Source organism: Arvicanthis niloticus, chromosome 5 (genome assembly GCF_011762505.2).
Source record: "Arvicanthis niloticus isolate mArvNil1 chromosome 5, mArvNil1.pat.X, whole genome shotgun sequence".
Taxonomy (NCBI): domain Eukaryota; kingdom Metazoa; phylum Chordata; class Mammalia; order Rodentia; family Muridae; genus Arvicanthis; species Arvicanthis niloticus.
In genome coordinates, this window is record NC_047662.1 from 85,285,852 (window position 1) to 85,310,363 (window position 24,512).

The 24,512-nt window shown below is 47.0% G+C and overlaps 1 protein-coding gene across 1 annotated transcript in view; it reads right to left on the reverse strand.

Moving 5' to 3' along the window:
• The window catches only part of Snx30 (sorting nexin family member 30), a 97,246-nt gene extending 83,056 nt beyond the window's left edge, over positions 1-14,190 (reverse strand). The window contains exon 1 of the mRNA XM_034503453.2: positions 13,795-14,190. Coding sequence (XP_034359344.1) covers positions 13,795-13,950 — 156 coding nt within the window. The 5' untranslated portion in view covers positions 13,951-14,190. The remainder of the gene's footprint in view (positions 1-13,794) is intronic.
• Positions 14,191-24,512: the final 10,322 nt, after the last annotated feature.

The following is a 24,512-nucleotide window of genomic DNA, read 5'->3' on the forward strand; positions in this document are numbered from 1 at the left end:
CCCCAACCATCTCTTCCCAGCCCTAGGGCTTGATCACCAGGACTTAAAACCATAAAACGGCCTGCTCCTCCCGTTCCTTAGCACCTGCCCGCCTCCCAGCGGCTTCCTCCAATGGTCACCCCCTGCACCGCCCACCCACTCCTCTACAGCATCTCACCAGTGGACACTTAGTGCCTACACATTTACATTTTGGACTTTTGGGGGGTGGTCTAAGCTTCCTATTTCTGTTCATTAGGAAATCACCTACTTCATTCTCTGACTCAAAACTTCGCTCCTTTGGCAGAGGCACATCCTCTTGGTGTTACTCCCTGTATATAAACTCCATGGTAACTACAGCAGGTGCTATCAGTACCTGACAGTGCGTCCCACGCGCTGCACTTTGGCACCCTCTGGCCTAACTACCAAGCCAGCACCTGCGTTTCTCAGCCAGGCTGTTTCCCCAGCTGAACCTGCTCTGTCGCCCCTCTAGGCAGTTTGAAAAATACTGTTAATTAATGCCCACACTCACCACCCAAACAGCCTTCGGCCAGTGGCTAATGCTAGCCTTACCCCTTCCCTTGCAGAGGCCGCCAGTGTAATAAAGGTCCAGCTATGCACAGGGACTTTGCTCAGTAACATACTCTCTCCGGCTAGCTGTGCAGTACCTGTTTCACTTCTGAAATGTTCTTTATTTTTAGACAGGTTTCACTGTATAGCCCGACTTTCCTGGAATTTACTACGTAGACCAGTCTGAGTCAAACTCAGCCTCCAAATGTTTCTCTGCACGTATGTATGTGCCTCAAGTGTCTACTGTGCACCTGAAGGCCAAAAGAGGGTGTCAGATCCCTGAAACTGAAGTTACAGACAGCTGTGAGCCAACCCTGGGTCTTCTGCAAGAGCTGCAAATGCTCCTAACTGCTGAGCAAGCCCTGGAGCCAGAGTCCAGGTATCTTAGGAGGGGGTGGTTTCCTTTGCTTTGCATGGAATGTGTTTGAAGACAAGGGATCTCTGAGTCACCTGCTAACTTCATCCCTTAATTCTTTAGAAACCCCCATGCTATGTGCCTCCTTTTCTTCCTCTTTCTTTTTTTAAGCTCTAGCACAATTTTATTATAAGTTTGAAGGAAAAACCTCCAGAACAGACAAGCTGTGAGACTCAGTGAGCTGCTGGGAGGAGGAGACTGGAGCAGAGGAAGGAAAAAGAGAAAAGCCACTCCATCTACCCAGCCTGGCGGTCAGACACGCCCAAGGTATCTGGAAAGCATATTTAGTTCTGGCCAGCATCTGAAAGGAGACAGAAACAAGAAAATTGTGCTTTGTGACCCAGGTCTCAGAGAGGAGGGCAGGCCCAGATGAAACGCATGGTGTCTTGTAGGGACTCCCACCGTGCTGTTTCCTATGGTGGCTTTACTGATCTCTACTGACTCCACAGACCCCCAACCACGTAGTCTACCCTATTTTCCTGCCCTTCTGTCTGAGTCAATAATGACAGATGCTGTTTTCCAACCTCAATTCCCTTCATTCTTTCATTGTGTTCTCCCCTTGTGGTTCCATGGAGAAAACCTAGTCTCTACCCGCCTCTATTTATTACTGCTTATTTGTGATAAAGGTAGCACGTAGCCCAGGCTGGCCTCAAACTCTCTATATATCTGAGGCTGCCTTTAACTTCTAATCTACCTGTCTACTTCCAGAGTGCTTGGATTACAGGGGTACAACACCACACATGGTTTATGGGGTCCTGGGGGCTTGAACCCAGGGCTTCCTACATGTTAGGCAAGCGTTCTACCTACTGAACTACATCCTCAGCCTGTTTCACTGTTTCCTTGCTCTGTTCTGTTTGTTCATACATTTCCCCAAAGTCCAGAGAACAGAGTCCCCTGGAGCGTCACCCCAGGCGTAGCTAACTGGTGCGGGCGTCTGTTTCCACAGTAGGCCCTCACATGGCCCTGCAGCTGACTGCAGGCTTCTGCCTGCTCCTCACATTCTTCCCACTCCTCTACCTCCCCACTCTACCAATGACCTCAACCACACCTGAGAGGCCCCAGGACAGACCTCTTCTCCCTAAGTTACACAATCTGAATGTGTAGCCCTCCTTTCTTTCCTGTTTTAGTAGGAGTTGACATGGTTCTCTTCCTCACATGAGTCTCTGCTATGGTGTGACTAGGATCTGTGTCTCTGCAACCTCCAAAGTTCAAGTGTTGAGAACTTGGCCTCCAGACCAGTAGTACTGAGTGGCTGAGGAAGACTCCTGTCTGTAGAAAAGCCTGTGGAGCCCCAGTTGGTGGTTCCTGCATAGTAAGCTATAGAAGCAGGCGTTGAGCCCTTGAACCTTGTGCATGCATGCATGTGTGCGTGTGACACTGATTCGCCCAGAACTTTGTATATGTATGTATGTATGTATGTATGCAATCTACAACCAGGCTACACTCCTAGCTTAAATCTTTTCTGGGAAACCTCATTACAGTAATACAAAGCTGGCAGAAGACACACCCATCTGCCTCGTTTCCATCTACATGTGAACATGCTCAAACTTAAGAGTCAAGAAAATATTCCTGTGGTGGTCTTTCCCTCCGTCTCATACTTAGTACATATATGAATACATGTATTACTTTCTGCTATTGTATTTTGCAAACAAACTTAGAAGGAAGGGATGCTGCCGTCCTCCCCACTTGTAACCTCTGGCTTACTCTCCGGCCTCCTGTTATCTGATCTCTGGCTTTCTGTTCAGGGTCCTCCATGACTTCCTTATTGCTAAATCCAGTAAATGCTTCCCAGTCCTTATCTCATCTGGCCCCTTGCAGGCCCCACGTGACCCCCTGAGAACCCTTGTACCCTGAGCCCTTTGCGTGGCTTCCTGTGTTAGTGCACTCTGAAGCCAGGGGCTTGCTTTGAATCTCAGCTCCACTAATATGGCTTTGATGTTTCCTCGACTGTAAAGGGGTCACAGAGAGGCTTCCAGCCCAGGATTAATGTGAGATCGAGGGGATTCATAGTATGGTAAGGTAGCTTTTCTTAAGCCTTGATATGTTCCTCCATGTTTTCTTTCTCCAGTTTTGTATCTTTATCTGTCGTGGTCCAATTGGAAAACAAAAAACACGGAAGGTACTTCAGCCTGAGGGACAGAGAATTAGTTGCCTAGGTGATGAGAAACCTGAGAAGCCAAGAGGGGCATGATGATGTCATCAAGAGCAGCAGTAGCAGAAGCTCCCATCATCCTCAGGACTGGAGGGTCAGTGAAGCAGCTGACCTTAGTAGAATCCAGTATCTTCTGTGGCCTCTAGCTGAGCAACAGGGCTGTTCCTCTCAGGATAGAAGGCAGCCAGCCTGGCCAGCTTTGCAAGAAAGAGGAAGAGGAGGGCAGGAGAGAGATTTGACCTCTGTCTTAATCCTGTATTCTGGTTTCTCACCAATGTCCTTCTAGTGCCAAAATACAATCCTCAGGGGGCAGGTGACATGGGGAATCCCATCTTTCCCAACATTTATTAGATACTGAGGGAAATATATTTCTATTGGGTCGGGAGCAATTATTTCCCAAAATGCAGAGTGCCTGCTTAAGAATGAAGTCCAAGCCACGCATGGTAGTGTAGGCCTTTAATCCCAACACTCGGGAGGCAGAGGCATGGGAGATCTCTGTGAGTTCAATACCAGCCTAATCTACAAAGTAAGTCCTAGGACAAATAAAGCTACATAGTGAGACTCAACTCAAAATAAAATAAAGTCAGAGGTAAGTAAACTAGAAGAGAAAGCGAAGGCAAGATCGTTTGACTCTGGAGCCAGCTTGGTTAGCACCTAGCATGACTTCCTGGTTCTAGGAGCCAGTTTCCTTCTGTTGATACTGCTTTACATAAAACTTACAAAAAAAAAAAAATCAGCTTAAAATACGAGATGAAGCTGGGCTGTGGTGGTGCAAGTCTTTAATCCCAGCACTCAAGAGGCAGAGACAGAAAGATCTCTGAGGCCAGCCTGGTCTACAGAGTGAGTTCCAGGGCAGCCAGGGCTAATACGTACGCTGCAAGTGGCCCTACGTGACAGGGGCTATGTGCTCATCTGGCCCTTGAGGCTTAAGGAGGCTTTTGGGAGTGAAGTGGGGGTGTGAAGACAGCACCATCTGAGGAAGTAGCTTAGGCAAAACTCCTAAGGTAGAGGTGGGAAGAACTGTGCTAGCAGTAGATGACTGAACAGGCTGAAGCAAGCACATGAATTCTGAGCATCTTAAGGTGGAGAATGGTCCAAGAGAACATGGGAAGGAGAGGCCCGAGGCCCTCTCAGTGCACTGATTGGGATGTTAGCCTACCTACCTGTCTGTCTCTGTCTCTCTCTCTGTCTGTCTCTCTGTCTCTCTCTCTCTCTGTCTCTCTCTCTCTCTCTCTCTCTCTCTCTCTCTCTCTCTCTCTCTCTCTCTCTCTTTCTCTCTTCAGGTAGATATTAGCCAGGGTTGCTACGGGGTTACTGAGTAAGGTTACTGAGTACTTGTACTCAGTGGTCGGGATAGGAAGAGTCTGCAATGAAAGGTCTGCTATGAAGGACTGTGGCAGGAAATAGAGCTGTTGCCTGGGGAGGAAGGATTAGCAAGTATCCAGTGACCCGAGCTGTCAGTTGGCCTTCTAGTCCAAGGGACTGAAAACGATCTACCTGGACCTTGCCGGAAGAGGAGGACTCAGCTAAGAAGCAAGGGTTCTAGTGAGGTGCTCGGAAATCCAGAATGTGGTGGTAATGAGTTCCTTCAGGATAGTTTGTCCAAAGCTCACACTGAACACCTGCTCAAATGAATGCCCTGGGTAACTTCATTCAAATGAGCAGTCACTGTAGATCTGAACAGGATGGGTTCAGGCTGAATGAATGGGACTGAAGGATAAAGAAGCTGAGCTCAGAACTTAAACAGAAAGTGTTCCCGGGAGTCTAGGTTAGCTTAGGCTACACAGCAAGTAGCAAACCAGCTAGGGCTACATAGCAAGAAAAGAGGAAACAGATTTAGACACGGACGGTGTTTGTTGGCGACAAAGGGAAGGCAGGCCACCATAGTGGCCTGGGAATTGAGAGCTGTGGATAAGTCGATATTCCATGATAGACAAGAGCTTCTCAAAACAGAGCAAGTGCACAGACATCAGCTTGACCGATTTATAAGCCCTGAAGCTTGCTAACTATAGGCTCTGAGTCCTTCCTTTTGACCACCAGAGCAGCCAATGAAAACCAGTGTCATTTGTGTGCATTCTCCTGTGTGTGCAGAGGGGCAGACTGAGGAGCCAGGGCTATTCAGGGGAAGGTCTCAGAAATTTGGTTTGAGAACTGACAAAACCCAGAAAGCATGTGACCCATTTGTATAGTACAATGTAGGTACTTTCAAACTCTTATCTCTTGAGCCTCGTGCCTGGCTCTGTGCTGGATGCTGTGGGTACAGGTGAAAGTAAACAGGTCTGCTTAAATGTTCATTGTCCAGTGAGAGACAGGCCAACAGATGGCTCAGTGAATATGACTAGTACTTAACTCTGTGGCCTGGACAAAGTTAATGTTAAAATGCCTCCATTTCCCCACCTAAATTTTGGTTATGTTATAAAGATGTTCTTACATTTAATTTTGTTATTATTAATGTGTGTGGCCGGGCGGTGGTGGCGCATGCCTTTAATCCCAGCACTTGGGAGGCAGAGGCAGGCAGATTTCTGAGTTCGAAGCCAGCCTCGTCTACAGAGTGAGTTCCAGGACAGCCAGGGCTACAGAGAAACCCTGTCTCGAAAAACCAAAAAAGAAAAAAAAAAAAATGTGTGTGAGTGCTCGTGTGTATATTCATTCCATGGTACATGTGTGGGGGTCAGAGGACAACTTTCAGGAACAGTTTCTCTCCTTCCACTGTGTCAAGGACCTCCAGCTTCCAGACAATGCTCCTGTCTTCTCTGCCTCCTAGCTGGGATTACACAGACCTCTCACCCCATGGCCTCACTTTAAACGGGGTGCTCTGCACTCTCTAAGTCACGATAGCCCACTATAGGCTGAATGTCCCTAACCTGAAACCATGAAAGTCTAAGTGCAAAGTGATGCGAAATGACCCCAAATCTGAAAAGTTAGCTACTACAGTTAGCTTTACAGTTTACAGTTTGCAAAGCCAGGCATGGTGGTGCACACCTCTGACCCAGCATCACTAAAAACTGAATCAGATGTGTTATCCAATGACTTTCATATCAGTACTTGGGAGACAGAAGCAAGTAGATCTAGGTAAGTTTGAGGCCATCCTGGTCTAAATAGCCTGTCTACCCAGGACAGCCAGGGTTACAGAGCAAAAACCTGTCACCGAAAGAAAGAAAGAAAGAAAGAAAGAAAGAAAGAAAGAAAGAAAGAAAGAAAGAAAGAAAGAGAGAAAGAGAGAAAGAGAGAAAGAGAGAAAGAGAGAAAGAGAGAAAGAAAGAAAGAAAGAAAGAAAGAAAGAAAAAAAAGAAAAAAGAAAAAGAAAGGAAGGAAGGAAGGAACTTTTAAAAAAGATTCCTGTACCCATTAACTCCTTGTTCACTGCAACACCATTCACTACAGCCAAGACATTGCATCAGTCTAGGTTAGTTTGCTTTGCTGTGACAGACTTTTTTCTGTGTATGAGCCCCACCTTGACTGTTCTGGATTTACCTAAAACATAACTGAACTGGTATTCTCTCAAAGCCAGTGATCCAAGTGTAACCTAGGGGAAAGGCCTCACTGGCCAGCCATTCTAGCTAAACCAGTGAAATTCAGGATCATAAGGTAAATAAAAAAATAAAAGAGATGAAATAATAATTTAAAAATTGTTAAGAGACCCGGGAGATGGCTCAGTGGTTCAATTCCAGCACCCACACTGCAGGTCACAGCCATCTGTAAATCTAGGCCTCGGGGAAACAACGCTCTCTGCTGACTTCCTTGGGTACCAGGCACACACATAAAACAGAAATACAAGCAGTCAAAATATTCATACATGTAAAATAAAATTTAATTATTAAACAAGTAGAGGCCAAAGGTAATAGCACAGGCCTTTAATCCCTGCACTTGAGGGGCAGAGGCAGGTGGATCTCTGTGAGTTCAAGTCCAGCCTGGTTTACATAGTAAGTTACAAGACAACCACACCTACTTAGTGAGACCCCATCTCTTTTTTTACTTTTTTTTTTTTCTTCTGGTTTTTCAAGACAGGGTTTCTATGTGTAGCCCTGGCTGTCCTGGGATTAAAGGTGTGTGCCACCACCATCTGACAAAAACAAAACTAGAAAAGGTGGAGTGTTACTGAAGAAGACCAATGATGACCACACACACAAACACACACACACACACACAGAGACATACACATCAAATGACAAAGTAGTGGAATATCTCTAGTGAATGCTCACTGCTTCCTGTTTGAACCAACACATTCTTTTTTTTTGGTAACAGAAACACTACACTCTGCTTTAATGTTTCTCTCTCTCTCTCTCTCTCTCTCTCTCTCTCTCTCAATCTCTCTGTGTGAGTGTGTGTCTGTCTGTCTGTCTGTCTGTCTGTCTATCTCCCGGGGAATTCACACAACAGGGGCTCATGCATAGTGGTAAGTGGTTAGGAGCATGAACGTTGATCTTATCCTGTCACTGACAAAAATAATGTCTAACTCTTCACATTCCACTGTAGCCGCCCGCGGCCACAAGTAAACTGGGTACACCTGAAAGGGGGGCTGGGAATTGAAGGGGGAAGGAGGGCGAGAAGAGATGAGGCCAAGACAAAGTTCTCTGATCAAGGCCCCAAGCTTTAATGTTCAGCTCTCAATTTAAAGGGGAAGACCCAACCCACAACCCCTCCTGGTTTCAGATGGGTGGGATAATCCACAGTCCGTTCCAGGTCACGCCGGAGATGTCTCAAGGCAAGCCCAGGGGCAGTTCTGCTTCTGTGTTCTGGGCAGCCAAGGTGGGTAACTCCACCTAGATCCTGTCACTTGACCTTGTTGTGGTAAACAAGGTCTCTCAGGCCTGCTCCTCTCCTCTGAAGCAACTCTTGAAGGCTTCGGGCAGATGCCCTTTTAAAATTCTCCTATCCCGAAATTCACTGTCACCTCCTAGGCAAGATTAGGCATTGGGTCAACACCTATTTGACCTAGACGGTACCCCTTAAAACACACTTCCTGCAAACATGGCCTCCCAAACTTAACTAGCACTAGTTTCAATACTGTTTGCTACTTCCCAAGTGCGCGGGATACCTTCTTGTTCCCATTTTCTGTGGAGCCCCACCTAAGACAACGTTCCTCATTCCACAGGCACATTTCTAGATACACTTAATTTGTATATTTCACTTTTAAAAGTCCCTCAAGCAAAAGGTAGCTAACTGGATTCTAGCTCTCTCTGCCAGATCAGTCACAAAAACAGGTGTGGGTGTCTGACCCAATTCCAGCTAAGACAGAGCTCTGCAGAACTATCAGGAAGAGGGACCCTTCCTGCTTGTGGCAAGTAACAGACTCCTAACACCATCAGCACATATTCTCTAGCCATGCCTGAAGCCAAAAATATCTGGGTCCTTTCTTTCTTTCTTTTTTTTTTTTTTTTTTTTTTTTTGGTTTTTCGAGACAGGGTTTCTCTGTATAGCCCTGGCTGTCCTGGAACTCACTCTGTAGACCAGGCTGGCCTCAAACTCAGAAATTCGCCTGCCTCTGCCTCCCAAGTGCTGGGATTAAAGGCGTGCGCCACCACCGCCCGGCTGGGTCCTTTCAATAGCAAAGCTTGTACATTTTTTAGTTTTATGCCATTTTAAAAGAATCTTAACTAGGGGCCAACAAGATGGCTCGGTAGGTAAAAAACACTTGCTCTGCCAACAACCTGAATTAGATCCTCAGGAGCACACTTAAGAAAGCCTGGTATCTTTCACCTATCATCACAACACCTCCAGATTGACCGGGGATGGGGGTGGGGGGAGGAAGCGGAGACAGGAGAATGGCCCAGAAGCCCATAGCCCAGTCAGCCTGATTAAATAGCATCACAGAAACAAGAAACCTTGTCTCAACATGGTTAGGGGGACGAGATTCAAAAAGTTATTCTTCAATCTCATGCACACAAGCACATCTACACACACCAGAGGAAAAGAGACTAATTAGTAATCCACACCTTTAATCCCTAACACTAGGAGGCAAAGGCAGAGAGTTCAAGACCAGCCAGGCAGATCTTCATAGCAAGAACCTGTCTCAAAATACAAAGTCGAAAACTGATGCATGTGTATGTGTGTACAGTGTTGGAGCCAGAGGTTAACAGCGGGTGTCCTCCGTCATGGCCCCTACCGTTTTTTCTTCTGGCTTCTAGCTCACAGAGATCCACCAGTCTCTGTCACCAGAGTGCTGGGATTACAGGTGTGCACCAGTACATCCAGCAAGCTCCAACTTGTTTAAGACAGTCTCTTGCTGAACCTGGAGTTCACCAGTTCAGCTGGACTGTCTGTGTCATAAAGATCCTCCTGTCCTGTTCCTAGAGTCACTGATGTGTGCAACTGTCCTTTATATGGATGCAGGAGACCCAAGTTCAAGTCCTCATGCTTGTTCAGCAGGCACTTCATGAGCAGAGTCATCTGTTCATCCCCAAGCCCCATTCCCTTGTTGGCCTTGAACTCTCTGTAGAGCCCAGCATGACCTTAAACTCCTGCTCCTGCCTCCCCTCCCAGTGTAATACAGTGTGGGTACTGCAGGTATATACCGCCATCATGTTCTGCTCATGCTCCAGCCTAGGACAAGCTAGGCAAGCTCTCAACCAACCAAGTGGCCCCACACTGCCCCTTGGAGGCACACTTCATTCTTTTTGTTCATCCAGAAAACAGTTCAGGGAGTCAGGCACTGTCCTAGAAATCCAAGATTATTTACTAAAGCAGCAAAATCCCTGTTCTCAGAATTTGCATGGCTATGCAGCAGGTAGTATGGAAGGAAGAAAGCAGGTGGGAAGGGGACTTCAGGATCACTGGCTGTTGGGAACCGGACTTGGGTAGGCCTTTCCGAGAATTTGAGACTTGAATAGACTTAAGGAAATGAGGGAGGTGGCAAATAGATGTCTATGGTATATGTCAGGTGGAGGGCACAACAGAGCAGAGGCCTGAAGAAGGCAAGATGAGTCAGGGAATAGCCTGATTATGTGGGCCTGGAAGGACCCTTGAGAACACTGGCCTTTACTCTGACTGCCCTAGGGACATTCCAAGGTCTTGAGCAGGAAGAAGGCAAGGTTGCATTCCCAGGCTGCTGGCTGAGAATTGGTTATGTGATCCACTGTATTAGTTAGCTTTATTTATACTATGCATATTATTATTATTATTATTATTATTATTATTATTAATTGGAGTTTTGGTAGTGGTGGTAGTTTGTTTTAAGACAGGGTCTCCTGGCCGTTCAGTCTTCAATTCACTGTATAGCATTAGGTTTAAAGGTTAAAAGTTTAGGGGGCTAGAAGAGATGGTTCAGCAGTTAAGAGCACTGGCTGCTCTTCCATAGGACCCAGGTTCAATTCCCAGCACCCACATGGCAGCTCACAACTGTTCAAAACTCCAGTTCCAGAGAATCTAACATCCTCACACAGACATACATTCAGAAAAAAAACACCAATACACATAAAGTAAGTACTTTTTTTTAGAAAGTTATAGGTTTAAAGAAAAGCTACCAAAGATGACAGGGGATTTCCATACCCAATGATTGAAATGTAAAAGAAGAGATGTTGGCAGGAAGGGTCATTAAGTAGGTATGTAAGAAGGTGGAGGTGTGTGGAAGTCCTAACCAAGGACTGGAGGTTGAGAGGGGTCAAGTATTCAGTTTCACAATGAACACCCAGGCAGGAGGCTGAATCACAGATGAAACTGCTCAGAATACGTGGACAAAAGTAAAACAGCCGAGAAATAGGTCAAGTGGTTTTATTTACATTTTAGCTGGAGAGGAAAAATGAAGGGATACAAGGTTTGGGTAGCATCAGAACACAGCCATCCAGCCCTCGACAGACAGGAATTCTTCCCACTGTACCATGATGTGGACAGTGTGAGAAGGTGGCAGATTCACCAGTCCCTCTTTCCTATGCCCAGAACAGAAAAGGCCATTTGTAAGTGTCAGCTACACTGCTGAAACACCATCTGAAGCCAGAGCAAGCAATTCCCTTCTGTGCAACACCCTGACCCTGTTCTCTGCCTGCCAACGCCTTCATGCCCCTTACCCAGAACCAATCCTAAATCCTTGTCTCCGATGAAACCCCAATGTCTAAAGAGGCAAGAGAACGACACAGCACCTGACTTTACCTCCTGCCCTCCAAAGGCACTGACACTACCTAAACAAGGTAAAGATTGGCAAGGGGAGCCCCCCCCGGAGCCCCCCCCCCCACTGCTCTCATTTCTGCAGCTTGCTAACTGCTCTTTACAAATATTTGGGAGGGGTTGGAGAGATGGCTCAGCAGTTTGAGTACTTCCTGCTCGTCCAGAGGAACTGAGTTCAGCTATGGGCACCCATGTCAGGAGGCTCACAGCATCTGTAACTCCAACTCCAGGCAAACCAACACCCTCTTCTGGCCTCTGAGGGACCTGCCCACACCCAGTATCCATTCACACAGAAGCACACACCCAAACACATACACATACAAAATAAGTCTCTTTTTTAAAAAAATGTATGAGGATACATGTATGCCAAAGAATACTACTCATGATCAGAGAGAAACTACAATGCTTAGCCTCTAAGGAAAAGTGGCTGATTGTAAATTGGGCCCTGGAGACTTGTGTCATTTAGATGCTCTCCACAGTGGTTGGGATATTTATTAAATGTTAAATAATTAATAATAGTGCCTTCAAGACTCTCAAAGAATAGATCCTGTGGAGGAAACCATGCACAATTAGACAAGGGTCTTACTACCAGCCAACCAGACCTTAGTAGGAAAGAGCGTTTACCTTCCCAAGTACTTACTAGTAAGCTGGCTGCACTTCTGAATTAACTATCCAAAACTGGATCATAAGGAAATATTCAAAACAGCTGTATGTGAGGCAAGGGATATAGCCCAATGGTAGAGCACTTGCCATGGGCTCAATTCATAGCAACACACACACACACACACACACACACACACACACACACTGTAGAACAGAAGCCAGGCTCCAAGATGGTCACAGTGATCTCCATTTCCTAGTATTATCTAGGATTCACACTCTCTTCCCACACTGTGCCAGTGTCCCTTCATAAGCAACAGGATACAGCAGAGGTATGTCACTTGTGGATCAATATATACAGGGCTGGCTGGAGTCTTGGGCTGGTTTGGATCACCTTCTCTGGCAGAAACCAGTTACTATGTTGTGAAGAACCACATGAGTGAGCCTAGCATTGATGTTAGAGTACTCCCAATCCAGCCTTCAGATGGCAGCAGCCTCTGAAGGTCTGATTCAGAATCACCCAGGTTCCTAACTCATAGACAGTATTTTCAGGTGCTAAACTTTGAAGTAATTTCTTACACAACAGTAAGGAAATAATTCAATTTCCTACAGAGAACCAAGACAGCAACTAAAGGTTTAACCTTATTTCCCATTCTACATCCATTCAAAATCAATTTCTCTGCTAATAAGAAAAAAATTATCATTCAGGCATTCAAAGATCACATTTTGAATGCCAAACACAAGGAAGGGTTTTGCAAGCTGCCTATGTTTCTACATAGTCTAAAACCTATAAAAAGCAGTGACCACAGAGGTCCGGGTGTGGATGCAAGAACATACTTTGAGCTGTTCAATTTATCCATTTCATTGGCGTATGCTTTATAAGTCCTTATCACTCCCTAGTCATTCTGAGAGCTCGGGGCCAACAAGTCACACTCTTTCATATGAAATGTTACCTCCCATATGCCCTCCCATCTAAGGGAAGAAGAAAAGTTACGTCTCCTGATCTCATTAATTCCATTAATACTAGAGAAAGAAAGGATTCATTTACTATTTTAATAGGAGGAAGAGACCCTGATCTCAAGTGCTAAGAACAATTGGAATGTCTGCAACTCATGACTAAGTGGCAGCAGGAGCGCAGATACAATCGCTGCTCAAAATCCTGGTTACAGCTGAAATGGCGATGGGGGGCGGGGGAGATGCTGTCTCTTCCTCCTCCTCACTGGACTTTGCTGTCTCTCAAAGCAGCAGGAGAGTAGTATAGCACAACGACCAAGAGCCTTCCTCTGCACAAAGAAGGTCAAAGGGCGAGCTTGCTTTCCATCAACCACAAAACCAGCCAGAGCCAAACCTAATCAATGTGGTCCGCTATAGGAGGTGAATGAAGCCCTAGACAAAAAACCAGAGACTCTCCTCCAGCCGCCGCTGAGGTCGGAGTCAGGTGACTCCTGGGGCAAACAGCAAACCTAAACAAAGATCACTCCCCACATGACCGACTGGGGAGAAGAAGAGCAGGGCTGCTCAGACCCACCCCGGAAAGCCATTAGCCATTAACTCTTGCTTTTTTGCTGTCCGGAGAAACTGGAAGCGCCAACAAGTTATTCCTATTCTGCAGCTCCTCTTCAAGGAATGCACCTAGAGGGGTGAGGGACCTCCTTCCTGGGACACAGAGGCCAAGTACCCGCAGCACACGCCCCGAGTCCCCACATGCTCTCTGCAACCCGAACCCCTCCCCACCAGCTGTCACCCGCGCTCGGGGCCACACTCAGCCAGGAAACGCATGCCCTCCGGCCGCTCAGCCTGCAGCTGCGACCCCGCGGGGGCAGTGAGAGGACACGCTTTGACCAAGGACTGTTGGGGCCAAAGCACGCCTAACCTCCGGGAAAGGAGCGTCAGGATGAGCGCGGCCCAGTGTCAGGGGTGGTCCTGGATCCATCCTCCTCTCCCGCTCCGCCCCAGGAGTCCCCAGCCCCGAGCGCCCCACCTTGTCACCGAAGCTGCGGGCCATCAGTAGGTCCGGGCTGGGCGTGCTGTCGCCTCCCACGGCCTCCTCGCTGCTGGAGCCGGCTAGCGGGTGCGGCATGTCTCGCAAGGACTGGGGGCCCGTGGACGGCAGGGCCTTGGGGGGCCCGCCCGCCATGGCGCGCAGCGCTCGGGACCCGCCGCCGCTTACTCCCGCAGCTCTCGGCCCCACTCGGCCCGAGGCCCTGCACTAGCCGGTGGGGGCCGCCTCTGCCCGATGCTTCTCCTGTCCGTTAGGCTGAGCTTTCGCGAGAGACACACCACAGCTCCGTGAGCTAAGCCACGGTGAAGCCCAGCACCTCCGGCCCTGCGCCCTGCTAGCACCGCCACGCCGCCCACGGCTCGCAGCCCCGCCCCCGCGGAGCCTCTGCCCGCCGGGAGGGAGGGCGGGACGCAGGGTGGGGCGGGGCTTGAGGGAGGAGGCCCGCCCCGCCCACCTCCCAGCAGGAAGTGCGCCCACTGGCCCCTGCGCCGGAGGTTCAGAAGGCACCCACGTGAGTTAGGGGCTCCCAGCCACAGTGCACACGCAGAGAGTAATAAAATATAATAAATATAAATACGTGGGGGCATATCTTAGTAACGGAAAGGATTACGTGGCTCAGAAGGACTGGAGAACATCGAGTAGGAAAACTAGAAGGACATTTAAAGAGGCAGTGTGGTATGTCTTCAAATCCACACTCAAGTCTCTATACAGGCTGGCTTATGCAGCTAAGCTGAGTTTTTACAAGGCTAAACCTCAGAAGCGTGAGCATCCGTAAATAGCGTGTGCGACAAATGATTTATGGTCCTTACGAGCACGCTTTGCCAGTCTTCTGCAAGAACCCTGAGGTTCTAGTTGCTTTTCTTTTCTTTTTCTTTTCTTTTTTTCTTTTTTTTTTGGGGGGGGGGGGGAGGGGGGTCGAGACAGGGTTTATCTGTGTGGCCCTGGCTGTCCTGGAACTCACTCTGTAGACCAGGCTGGCCTCGAACTCAGAAATCCGCCTGCCTCTGCCTCTGCTTCCCAAGTGCTGGGATTAAAGGCGTGCGACACCACTGCCCGGCCCTAGTTGCTTTTCATGCATTGATGGTTCCTATACTGGCCTCGGGTGGAACAGAATTCTCGGCTTTTATTTGCTAGCATGGTGGAACAGAATTCTCGGCTTTTATTTGCTAGCATGGTGGAGATAGACAAGGTTTTACTTACAGCTCTTTAAAGTATATGTTTGTCCCTTGTCACTGGCGCTTCTGTCTCGAAGGCCAAGTTAGAGGGACATCTGCCAATCTAGCAAACACTTATGTACTGTGTGTGGCTCACTGTGAAGAAACACATTTTTTCCAATCCTCAAACTTCTTAGGTCTGTCCAGTTTGCCTGTTAAAAAACGGTGACAGGTTTTAACACTGGGATTCACAAAAGGCTCTCTAACTATCACACTTTCTCTAGAAACAAAACATGTAGAATGCAGAATTGAAACCAACCCAAAATAACTAGCAGAGTCTCATGTAACTTCAGTGACCGCCTTCTGACGTAGTCCAAAGACTTGAACCCTTATTCTGTAGCTGTTGTCTTTTATCTCTTTCAGACCAGTCTACCTTGGTTGGGGAAAATAATATTGAAAGGGCACTAAACAGCTATTTTAAATGCTGCATCTGTCTCATGGGAGTGCTAGGGTCTGGATGTCTGAGTTGTGCAAACTGTCCCTTCATTTATTATTTTAGGAGCTGCCTAAAGCGGTTACATACCCTATTATCTTCATTGAAACAGACAATACAAATATAACTAAAAATGACTTACCTATAGATATCTGGCAGATTTTCTTCTTGAATATTGTTATTGATTTAACCCTCAATGGTGCTCTTAAGATTTCACAGAAGTAGGGCTGAAGAGATGACTCAGTGGTTAAGGACACTGCTCTTCTAAAGGACATAGATTTGACAACAACCATAAAATAAGAATAAATGTGAAAAGAAAACTCCATAAAAGAGCAAATTACATGGCTCAGTAGGTAAAAGAACTTGCCATCCATGCCTGAGGACCAGAGTTTGGTCCCCAGAACTCATGTGAGACGCCAGATATGGAGGCATTCTTTGATCCCAGCACTCCTATGGTGACATGGAAGGCAGATGCAAGAAAATAAGGCAGCTCTCTGGTCTGCTAGCCTAGATTACTCAGTGCTGCAGCATCAACAGAAACATAAGAAACTGCCTCAATGAGGTGAAATGAAAGAACCAATTCCCCAAAAGTTGTCCCTCTGACCCCACGCATGTGCACACAATAAAATATAACTGTCTCCCAGCCTGCCAAGTAGGGAGAGGAACGCAGAGGGCTGTACATGAGACAGCTGTGGAATCAGATGGGACTCCCAGGATCACGGCCTTTGTTGAGTGTTAGGAGCTCCTTAAATGTTAACTCCCTTCCTTTTCCCTCAGGTTTTTCTCTACTATTCTTATGAAACAACAACCACAGAGTATCCATAATTATATGGTGCATTCCAAACTCCATTTCCTTCGTTTGAGTCAGAATGAGACTTTTTATGCCTCCCCACAGAGGAAGGGGAGGAAGGGGGGTTAGGGGAGGAAGAAGAGGAAGAGGAGGAAGGGGAAGAAGAGGAAGAGAGGGGAGAGAGAGGAAAGAGGAAAAAAAAAAAAAAACAGGGCTCCTAAAGGGCCATATGAAAGTTTATTTATTTACTTTCCTGGTCCGTCAGAGGCATCTGGCCACAATGATCCAAGAATAGGTAGTCATCAAAACTAAAGAAAGTAAACTAGGGGAAATATTTTGGTGGAAAGTTCCAGCATTCATTTTCAGCTGAGGCCTGCCTGTCCTGTCCACCATTTCCTGATTCATTTCAGTGCTCCTTGTGGTGAGGAATAGTTCCTGAAATAACCCAGAGCACGTGAAGTCCCAGAGCACGTGACTTTGTCTAGCGCAACCTGGTGAAGAGGAAGCATGGCAAGGTTCTCAGAGCAAAAGGCTGTGATCTTGGTTGGGATTTATGAAGGAAAATTTGAATTTTAAGACTGAGCTCTGTAAAAAAAACAGGGGTTTGTGGGATGTCCCCAGTGTCATGACATTCCCCAAACATCTTGGAAGCTGCACTTTCCCAAAAAATCCTATCTCTGTTGCAAATTCCACAGAGTAAAATTTTACAACTTTGTGGTGTTGGAATGTTGCAGATCATCTTTGTCTATCTTTAGTCCCCCTAGTCATTTATTACTGGACATGGTAGCACATACAGTCTTTAGTCCCAGCAGAAACAGGTGGATCTCTGAATTCAAGGCCAGCCTGGTCTACAAAAAGAGTTCCAGAGCAGCCAGGACTACACAGAAAAACCCTGTTTCTCTCTCTCTCTCTCTCTCTCTCTCTCTCTCTCTCTCTCTCTCTCTCTCTCTTAAAAAAAAAAAAAAAAAAAAAAGCCGGGCAGTGGTGGAGCAAGACTTTAATCCCAGCATTTGGGAGGCAGAGGCAGGCGGATTTCTAAGTTCGAGGCCAGCCTGGTCTACAGAGTGAGTTCCAGGATAGCCAGGGCTATACAGAGAAACCCTGTCTCGAAAAACCAAAAACAAAACAAACAAACAAACAAACAAAAAGTCATGAATTACTGACCTCTGGATCTGACCTAACTTCCTTTTGACTATCAAGTAAAGTCTTTAGGATGCTAACTCACCAAACCACTAGTTTCACCCAAAAGCTGAAAAACCAGTCATCAGAGAGCATCTGAGGCCTATAGCAGAGATGTCCCTAACTTTAATACTGTGATATCACTACCAGCTCGGCGTACATAAGTGAATTCTAGGACAGCCCGGGTTACATAGTGAGTCCCTGTCTCAATTTAGTGTATATATAATAAACTTCCACAGTAGGACATGTCATTCAGAGTACCCTCAACCCATGTTGCTCCTCAGGACATGGCCAAACATACTTGGTCCAGAATAAACTATCTACCTTTGAAGCAAGACCCAGTCACATGGACTCTTTCCCATCCACAAGGAATGGCAAGCACTTAGCCTGCAGCCTATCAGGAGATAGGGCCCTGGGCCCCACAATTTAGTATTTTGCCAAAGAGGAACCCTGTCACCCTTACTAGCACCCCTGTCAGGACTCCATGTGAGTGAGTACTCAGTGCCAACAGGGCATTGTCCCATCTCCTCCTTTGTCCAGCAGGTGCTCAGCCACTCTTGGTGTTTGTATTAGCTGCTTATCCTCCTCTGGCTTTTAATACAATCATAGCTTTATTCTATATGGCATCCCAAACCCTGCCTCAAAATAATGCCACCACTTCTAAAGTGGATGGCTGGTGAGGACAAAGGAGGTTTTCAGAGAACATTCAGAGTGACATGTAACAAACCACAGAGGGCTGTCTCAAACAAGGGGGGGGGGGGGGTACCCAGCTGAGAAGGCACAAACCCCAACAGAGAGAAATTTGTGTGGACAGTTTAATTCAGCTGGTGATGTCCCCAGAAAGAAGCAAATTCGCTTGAAGCCAGAATTTGAAGAGTTTTGCAAACAAGAAATTAGATTTCACTTCAGAGGCAGCAGATGAGTTTTGGGGTAAATGACAGGATCATTTTACCAGTCCATCTCAAAACACTCCGTAGTGTGGTAGGTCAAAGGACCTGCTGTACAGGCATGAAGGCCTGAGTTCAAATCCAGCTATGCCAGATGGAGGAGATGGAGAGTAGTTAAGAGCACTTGCTGCTTTTGCAAAGAACCCTGGTTTGATTTGTACACCCATGTGGCAGCTCAAAACTACCTATAGCTCCAATTCCAAGGGATCCAATGTTCTCCTCTAGTCTCCATCGGTGCCAGGCACTCACATACATACAAACATAAATAAATCAAAAAAAAAAGAAAGAAAGAAAGAAAGAAAGACAGACAGACAGACAGACAGACAGACAAACAGAAAGAGAGAGAAATCAACTGCAACACCAGAGAGGGGGGAAACAAGGAGCTCCTAGAAGCTCACTGGCCAGCCAGGGTAAGCAAATCCCTGAGCTCCAGGTTAAAGCAGAGATCCAGAAGAAGGAGGAAGAGAAGGAAGAGGAGGAGGAGGAGGAGGAGGAGGAGGAGGAGGAGGAGGAGGAGGAGGAGGAGGAGGAGGAGGAGGAGGAGGAGGAGGAGGGGAAGAGGAGGAGGAAGGGGAGGAGGAGGAGGGGAGGAGGAGGAAGAGGAGGAGGAAGAAGAAGGGGAGGAGGAGGGGGAGGAGGAAGGAGAAGAATCTGATGATAATGATGATGCAGCTAGTGCTTGCAGAATAACACCCAACATCCACCTCCTGTTCCGTCCATGCTCACACACACATGAGCACAGGGTAGGGTGGGGGAGACTAGAAGTCCCCTTTCTTTTGGGTATATGTGTGCAGGTATCTGTGTACATAAACACGGAAGCCAGTAGAGGACATCAAGTGTCTTCCTCCTTACTCTCTTGAGCCAGGTCTCTCAGGGAACCTGAAGCCTACCATGTCAGCCAGGCTAGCTGGGCAGCATGCTTCTAGGATCCACCTATCCTGACTACCTCCAGCACTGGGGTTACAGGCATTCAGCCCACCTATGATATGGGTGCCCAGGCTTTGAACTCAGGTCTTCCACGTTGCACACCAAGTACTCTTCTCCCCCTGAGCCCTCTCCTCAGCCCCTTCCACTCCCCCCCCCCCTTTTTTTGAGGTAGGATCTCAAGTGTTCCAGGATGGACTCAAACTTTTATTTAGCTGAGAGCTTCTGATCCTCATGCTTCAACCTCCCTAGTGCTGGATTACTTGAACCATTCGTGGTTTAAGAGGAGCTGGAGATTGAACAGAAGGCTTCCTGCATGTCAGCTAAGCTCTGTGCCAACTGAGCTGCATCTCTGACCCACCCTTAAACCATCACAGCTTGTTTAGGTGATGGCTTGTTTTGTTTGAACATTTATCAGGTGCTTAAATTTTAGAAGTCAGGCGGTGGTGGCACATGCCTTCAATCCCCACACTCCGGAGCAAAGGCAGGTAGATAGATTTCTATGAATTCAAAGCCAGACTGGTCTACACGGCAAATTCCAGGACAGCCAGGGCTGTTACACAGAGAAACCCTATAGAGAGAGAGAGAGAGAGAGAGAGAGAGAGAGAGAGAGAGAGAGAGAGAGAGAGAGAGAGAGAAAGAAGCGCAGGTGGGAATGTTTAGATGAACTAGCCTGAGTCAATTCATTCTGTATCTCAGGCTGTGGAGTGTATCACAAAGGGAAGGATATTTTCTAAACTCTGCTGTAGATTCTTGGTAGCAGGGAGCCTCGATTGGCCATAGAGAATGCAGTTTGTTGCCCTGACCTCAGGATATCTGCTCCCCAGCTGGCTGGGGTGCAAGTGCTGGCTGGGAGTGAGCTAGGTATGGATGTATGTTCCTTTGTTGTGAGTACTCAGCACAGACCAGGCTGGAGAAGACGTGGAGCTAACAAGCATCTGGGAATGCTGACATTGAGTTGTATCAGCAGTGGTTAGGATGGATATGACATTGAGTTGTATCAGCAGTGGTTAGGATGGATATGACATTGAGCTGTATCAGCAGTGATTAGGATGGATATGACATTGAGTTGTATTAGTAGTGGTTAGGATGGATATGACATTGAGTTGTATTAGCAGTGGTTAGGATGGATATGACATTGAGTTGTATTAGCAGTGGTTAGGATGGATATGCCTCATGATGACATTTGGCTCATCAGTAGGAAACATCACTAAAAAGCATCTAAAAGTTGAACCTTCACACATTATATGACCCCTGTAAAACTGTAAACATAAAAATGCATATTATAGCTAGGTGTAGTGGCACAAGGCTATGATCTCAAGGGCCTGAGGCTGGTGGATTATGAGTTGAGCAGCCTGGGCTACAAAGTGAGTTTCGGGCCAGTCTGGGCTATATATGGAGATGATGTCTCAAAATGGAGAAAGTTCTGGGTCTTGGGCACACGCCTTTAATTCCAGCACTCAGAAGGCAGAGGTAGGAGGCCTGCCTGGTCTACATAGCAAGTTCCAAGACAGTCAGGGCAACATAGGAAAACCCTATATCAAAAATCTGAGGAGGAAGAAGGAGGAGAAAAAGAGAAAGGGGAAGGAGGGAGAAGGAGAAGGAAAAGGGAAGAACAAGAGATGAGGAGGAGGCAGAGAAAGAGGGACAGATGATGGGGAAGCATCGGGAGGCATATGGCATACATATACTTCCCAGAAGATGAACCACAGTACTAGGTAGCCATGGTAGATACATGGCTCAGCCAATCACAGTGTTTGCTGCACAAGCATGAAGACCTAAGGTAGAACCCACATGAAAAGCTGAGCATAGTTGTGTGTTGCCTATAACCCTTCACTATAGGCACGAGAGCAAAATGGGCTGGCTGTGGCTGGCTGCGGCTGGCTGCGGCTGGCTGCCAGCCTAGTTCGAGGTTCAGTGAGAGACCTTGTCAGGAGAATCAGATGAGAGCAATACAACAAAAATACCTGATGTCTCCCCGTGGCCTCTGTACACACATGCACATACATTGCTCTCATACAGGCACACACACATGCACACAAACACACATGCACATGTGCAAAGAGGGGCAGCTAAAACTAGAAAAAAGCTCACATGATTTACCAGCCCCGTAGTGCATAAGTAAATGTGATATGTTTGAATAATAGAATATTACACCTCCATAACAATAAAGGAATACATGATGAATGAGCCTCACAAACATGATGATGAATGGAAGAAGCCAGGCACAAAAGAATACTACATAGTTCTACTTACATAAAATTCAAACCAGGCAAAATTAATATATAGTGCTATGAAAATATTTTTCACACTTTAGGGAGTTCTGGGGGTACTGATAACATTCAGTTCCTGAACCATCGGGTTGCTATCTGTAAGACTCCAAGTAGAACATTCATGATTTGCAAACCTTGATAGTCTGTTACATTAATTTTATATTTTAGGCCCGGATGTCTTGGGGGGAAAAGACACTTGCTGCCAAAACTGATTCCCCAAGTTCAATCCCTGGGACCCACACGGAACAAGGAGAGACCAGACTTTTGCACTTGATGCACAGCAAATAAATGCAATGAAAAAGTTTATGTTTCTAAGAGGCATCTACTCTGTGTTCCTCGCTTTAGAGTAAGAAGATGAGGCCATCCCAGAGGTACTGAGCACTTGCTGGATGTCAGTCTTCTCTGCTTGGTTTCCTGTTGGTGAATGCCTGAGTCTGGGAGCAGGCTACTTTAGGAAAAGCTAGGAAGCTGGGCCTATGGTATGGCTCAGCAGTAAGAGTGTGTGTGTTCTTCAGTGATGCAGCCCGCCCCCAAGAGGCTACCCTTGCACAACTGGCAGCAGTGAATGGGTTCAGTGGCTCTCAAAACAAACACACAACAAACTCAGGAGGGAGTAGTGTGGAGGGCGATGGAGGATGGACTGGAGGGGAGTGGGGGAATGAGCTTGATCAAAACATAGTATAAGCATAGATGAAATCCTCAAGCAGTTAAAAAAAATGTGGTCTTAGCATGTGTGAGCCTGGGTGTCATTCCCAGCTAAAACCTAAAGCTGCCCACCAGTCTTCCACGATGTTTCATTGCCTTCTTGCCTTTAACCTGCCACATCTCTTCCTTTCTATTGCAGTCCTGTGTAGACTGATTCCTGATGCTACAGCAGTCATCCTGTGGTCCTGAGCAGAGCCATCCCTAGTACCCTGAGGATAGCTATACGAGTAAGTGGAGAAGCTCAGCCTTCAATGATATCTAGTTTGCTTTCTATTGCTGTGGCAGAAATACCCTGGCCAAAAGCAAACTGGAGAAGAAAGGTTATATTTCATCCTAATCTTCTAGGTCACAATCCACCCTTGAGGGACGTCAGGGCGAGAAGCTCAAACAGAAGCCAGGAAGGAATAATGTTCATTGTCTAGCCTTTTGGCTTGCTCTCTGCTCACTTTCTTTTACTTCCCAGACCCACCTACCTAGGGTTAATGTCTCCCACAATGCACTGGACCCTCCCACTTCACTCATCCGTGAAGACATGCTGTCACAGTTATAGCCTCAGATCACTTTGATCTGGGAAATTCCTCAATTAAAGTGCCCTCTCCCCATGTGATTCAAGGTTGTGTCACGTTGACAATAAAAACTAACCAGTACAGACAGCCCCATTGTACCAGTACAGCCAATGCCAGACACGGTTATTATTCTCTCTCTCTCTCTCTCTCTCTCTCTCTCTCTCTCTCTCTCTCTCTGTGTGTGTGTGTGTGTTTGTGTGTGTGTCTGTCTGTGTGTGTGTCTGTGTGTCTGTGTGTGTCTGTGTATGTCTGTGTGTGTGTGTGTGATTGTGCCACTGTACAAATGTGGCAGCCAGAAGACAACTTTTGGGAACTGGTCCTCTCCTCCTACCATATGGGTTTCAGAGTCCAGACTCAGGCGTCAGACTTAGCAGGAGGTGCTTTTATTGCCCTTGCTCACACCAGACTTCTTAACCACTTACAGTTTCAGAGGCATAGTCAACTGTCATGGCAGAGAGGATGGCACTGGAGATGTAGTTTTGAGCTACATCTTGATCTGTAGGCGGGTGGGGGTGGGGGTGGTGGTGGGAGGGAGCGGAGACTAGGGGGTGCTTTTGAAAGCTAAAGCTCACCCCAAGTACCATACTTCCTCCAACAAGACCACAGCTCCCGATCTTTCTCAAATAGAACCAATTCTCTGATAGCTTAGCATTCTAATACGTGAGTCTATGGCAGTCATTTTTATTCAAACTACAGCAGATGGTAATAAGGAAAAAAAACTGTAAGTGTGCAGGAAAAGTTCTAAAACAGAGGAGGAGTGAATGGCATCTCTGGGTTCTGAGAGCAGAGGTCTGGCTTCTTCCCCAAGCCTCTGAATTCCTCACTCTCAAAGCCACTGTGAGCTCCTGTCAGGCTGCTCTGCTCACTCCCTCCTGAGTGTTCTAACACAGGTGACAAAAGGTTCTGCAGGTCCACCGATGAGCCCTCACTACACAGACCAGGAGATATGACACAGTCCTTACTCTGTGTAACTCTAAACAGTGGAGCAAGAGATGTTGGCCACTATAGAAAGCTAGAGTTAGGCCGGGCAGTGGTGGCGCACGCCTTTAATCCCAGCACTTGGGAGGCAGAGGCAGGTGGATTTCTGAGTTCAAGGCCAGCCTGGTCTACATAGTGAGTTCCAGGACAGTCAGAGCTATACAGAGAACCCTTGTCTCGGAAAAAAAGAAAAAAGAAAAGAAAAGAAAACTAGAGTTAGGAGCTGGGCATGAAGCTCAATTGGTATCCAGCTTACCTAGGATGCCCAAGGCCTTTGGTACCATTCCTAACACTGTTAACCAGACAGAGTGGTGTACATCTGTAATTGCAGCACTCAGAAGGTGGAGGTGAGCAGATCACGAGTTCAAGATCATCCTTAACTACTTAAGGATGAGTTGAGGCAAGCCTGGGCTAGAGACCCAGCTCAAAAATAGTCAGTTGCCTGATTATAGATTCCAGCTAAGGCGGGTCTTCCCACATACACATATGAGGTCATTAATTATGCAGGAGGTTTAGGAATCTCTGACTTGGTCGGAAGCTTCCTTTGCTCTGTCTCCTCCACTGAGGGTGTCGTTTTTGTGGCAAGAAGAACACCATCATCATCACCCTTGCAGAGCTCGGGACGATCAGGAAGCAGCCTTATCATTCACTCGATGATCTGATTGCCTCTGCTTGCTGAAACAGTAGC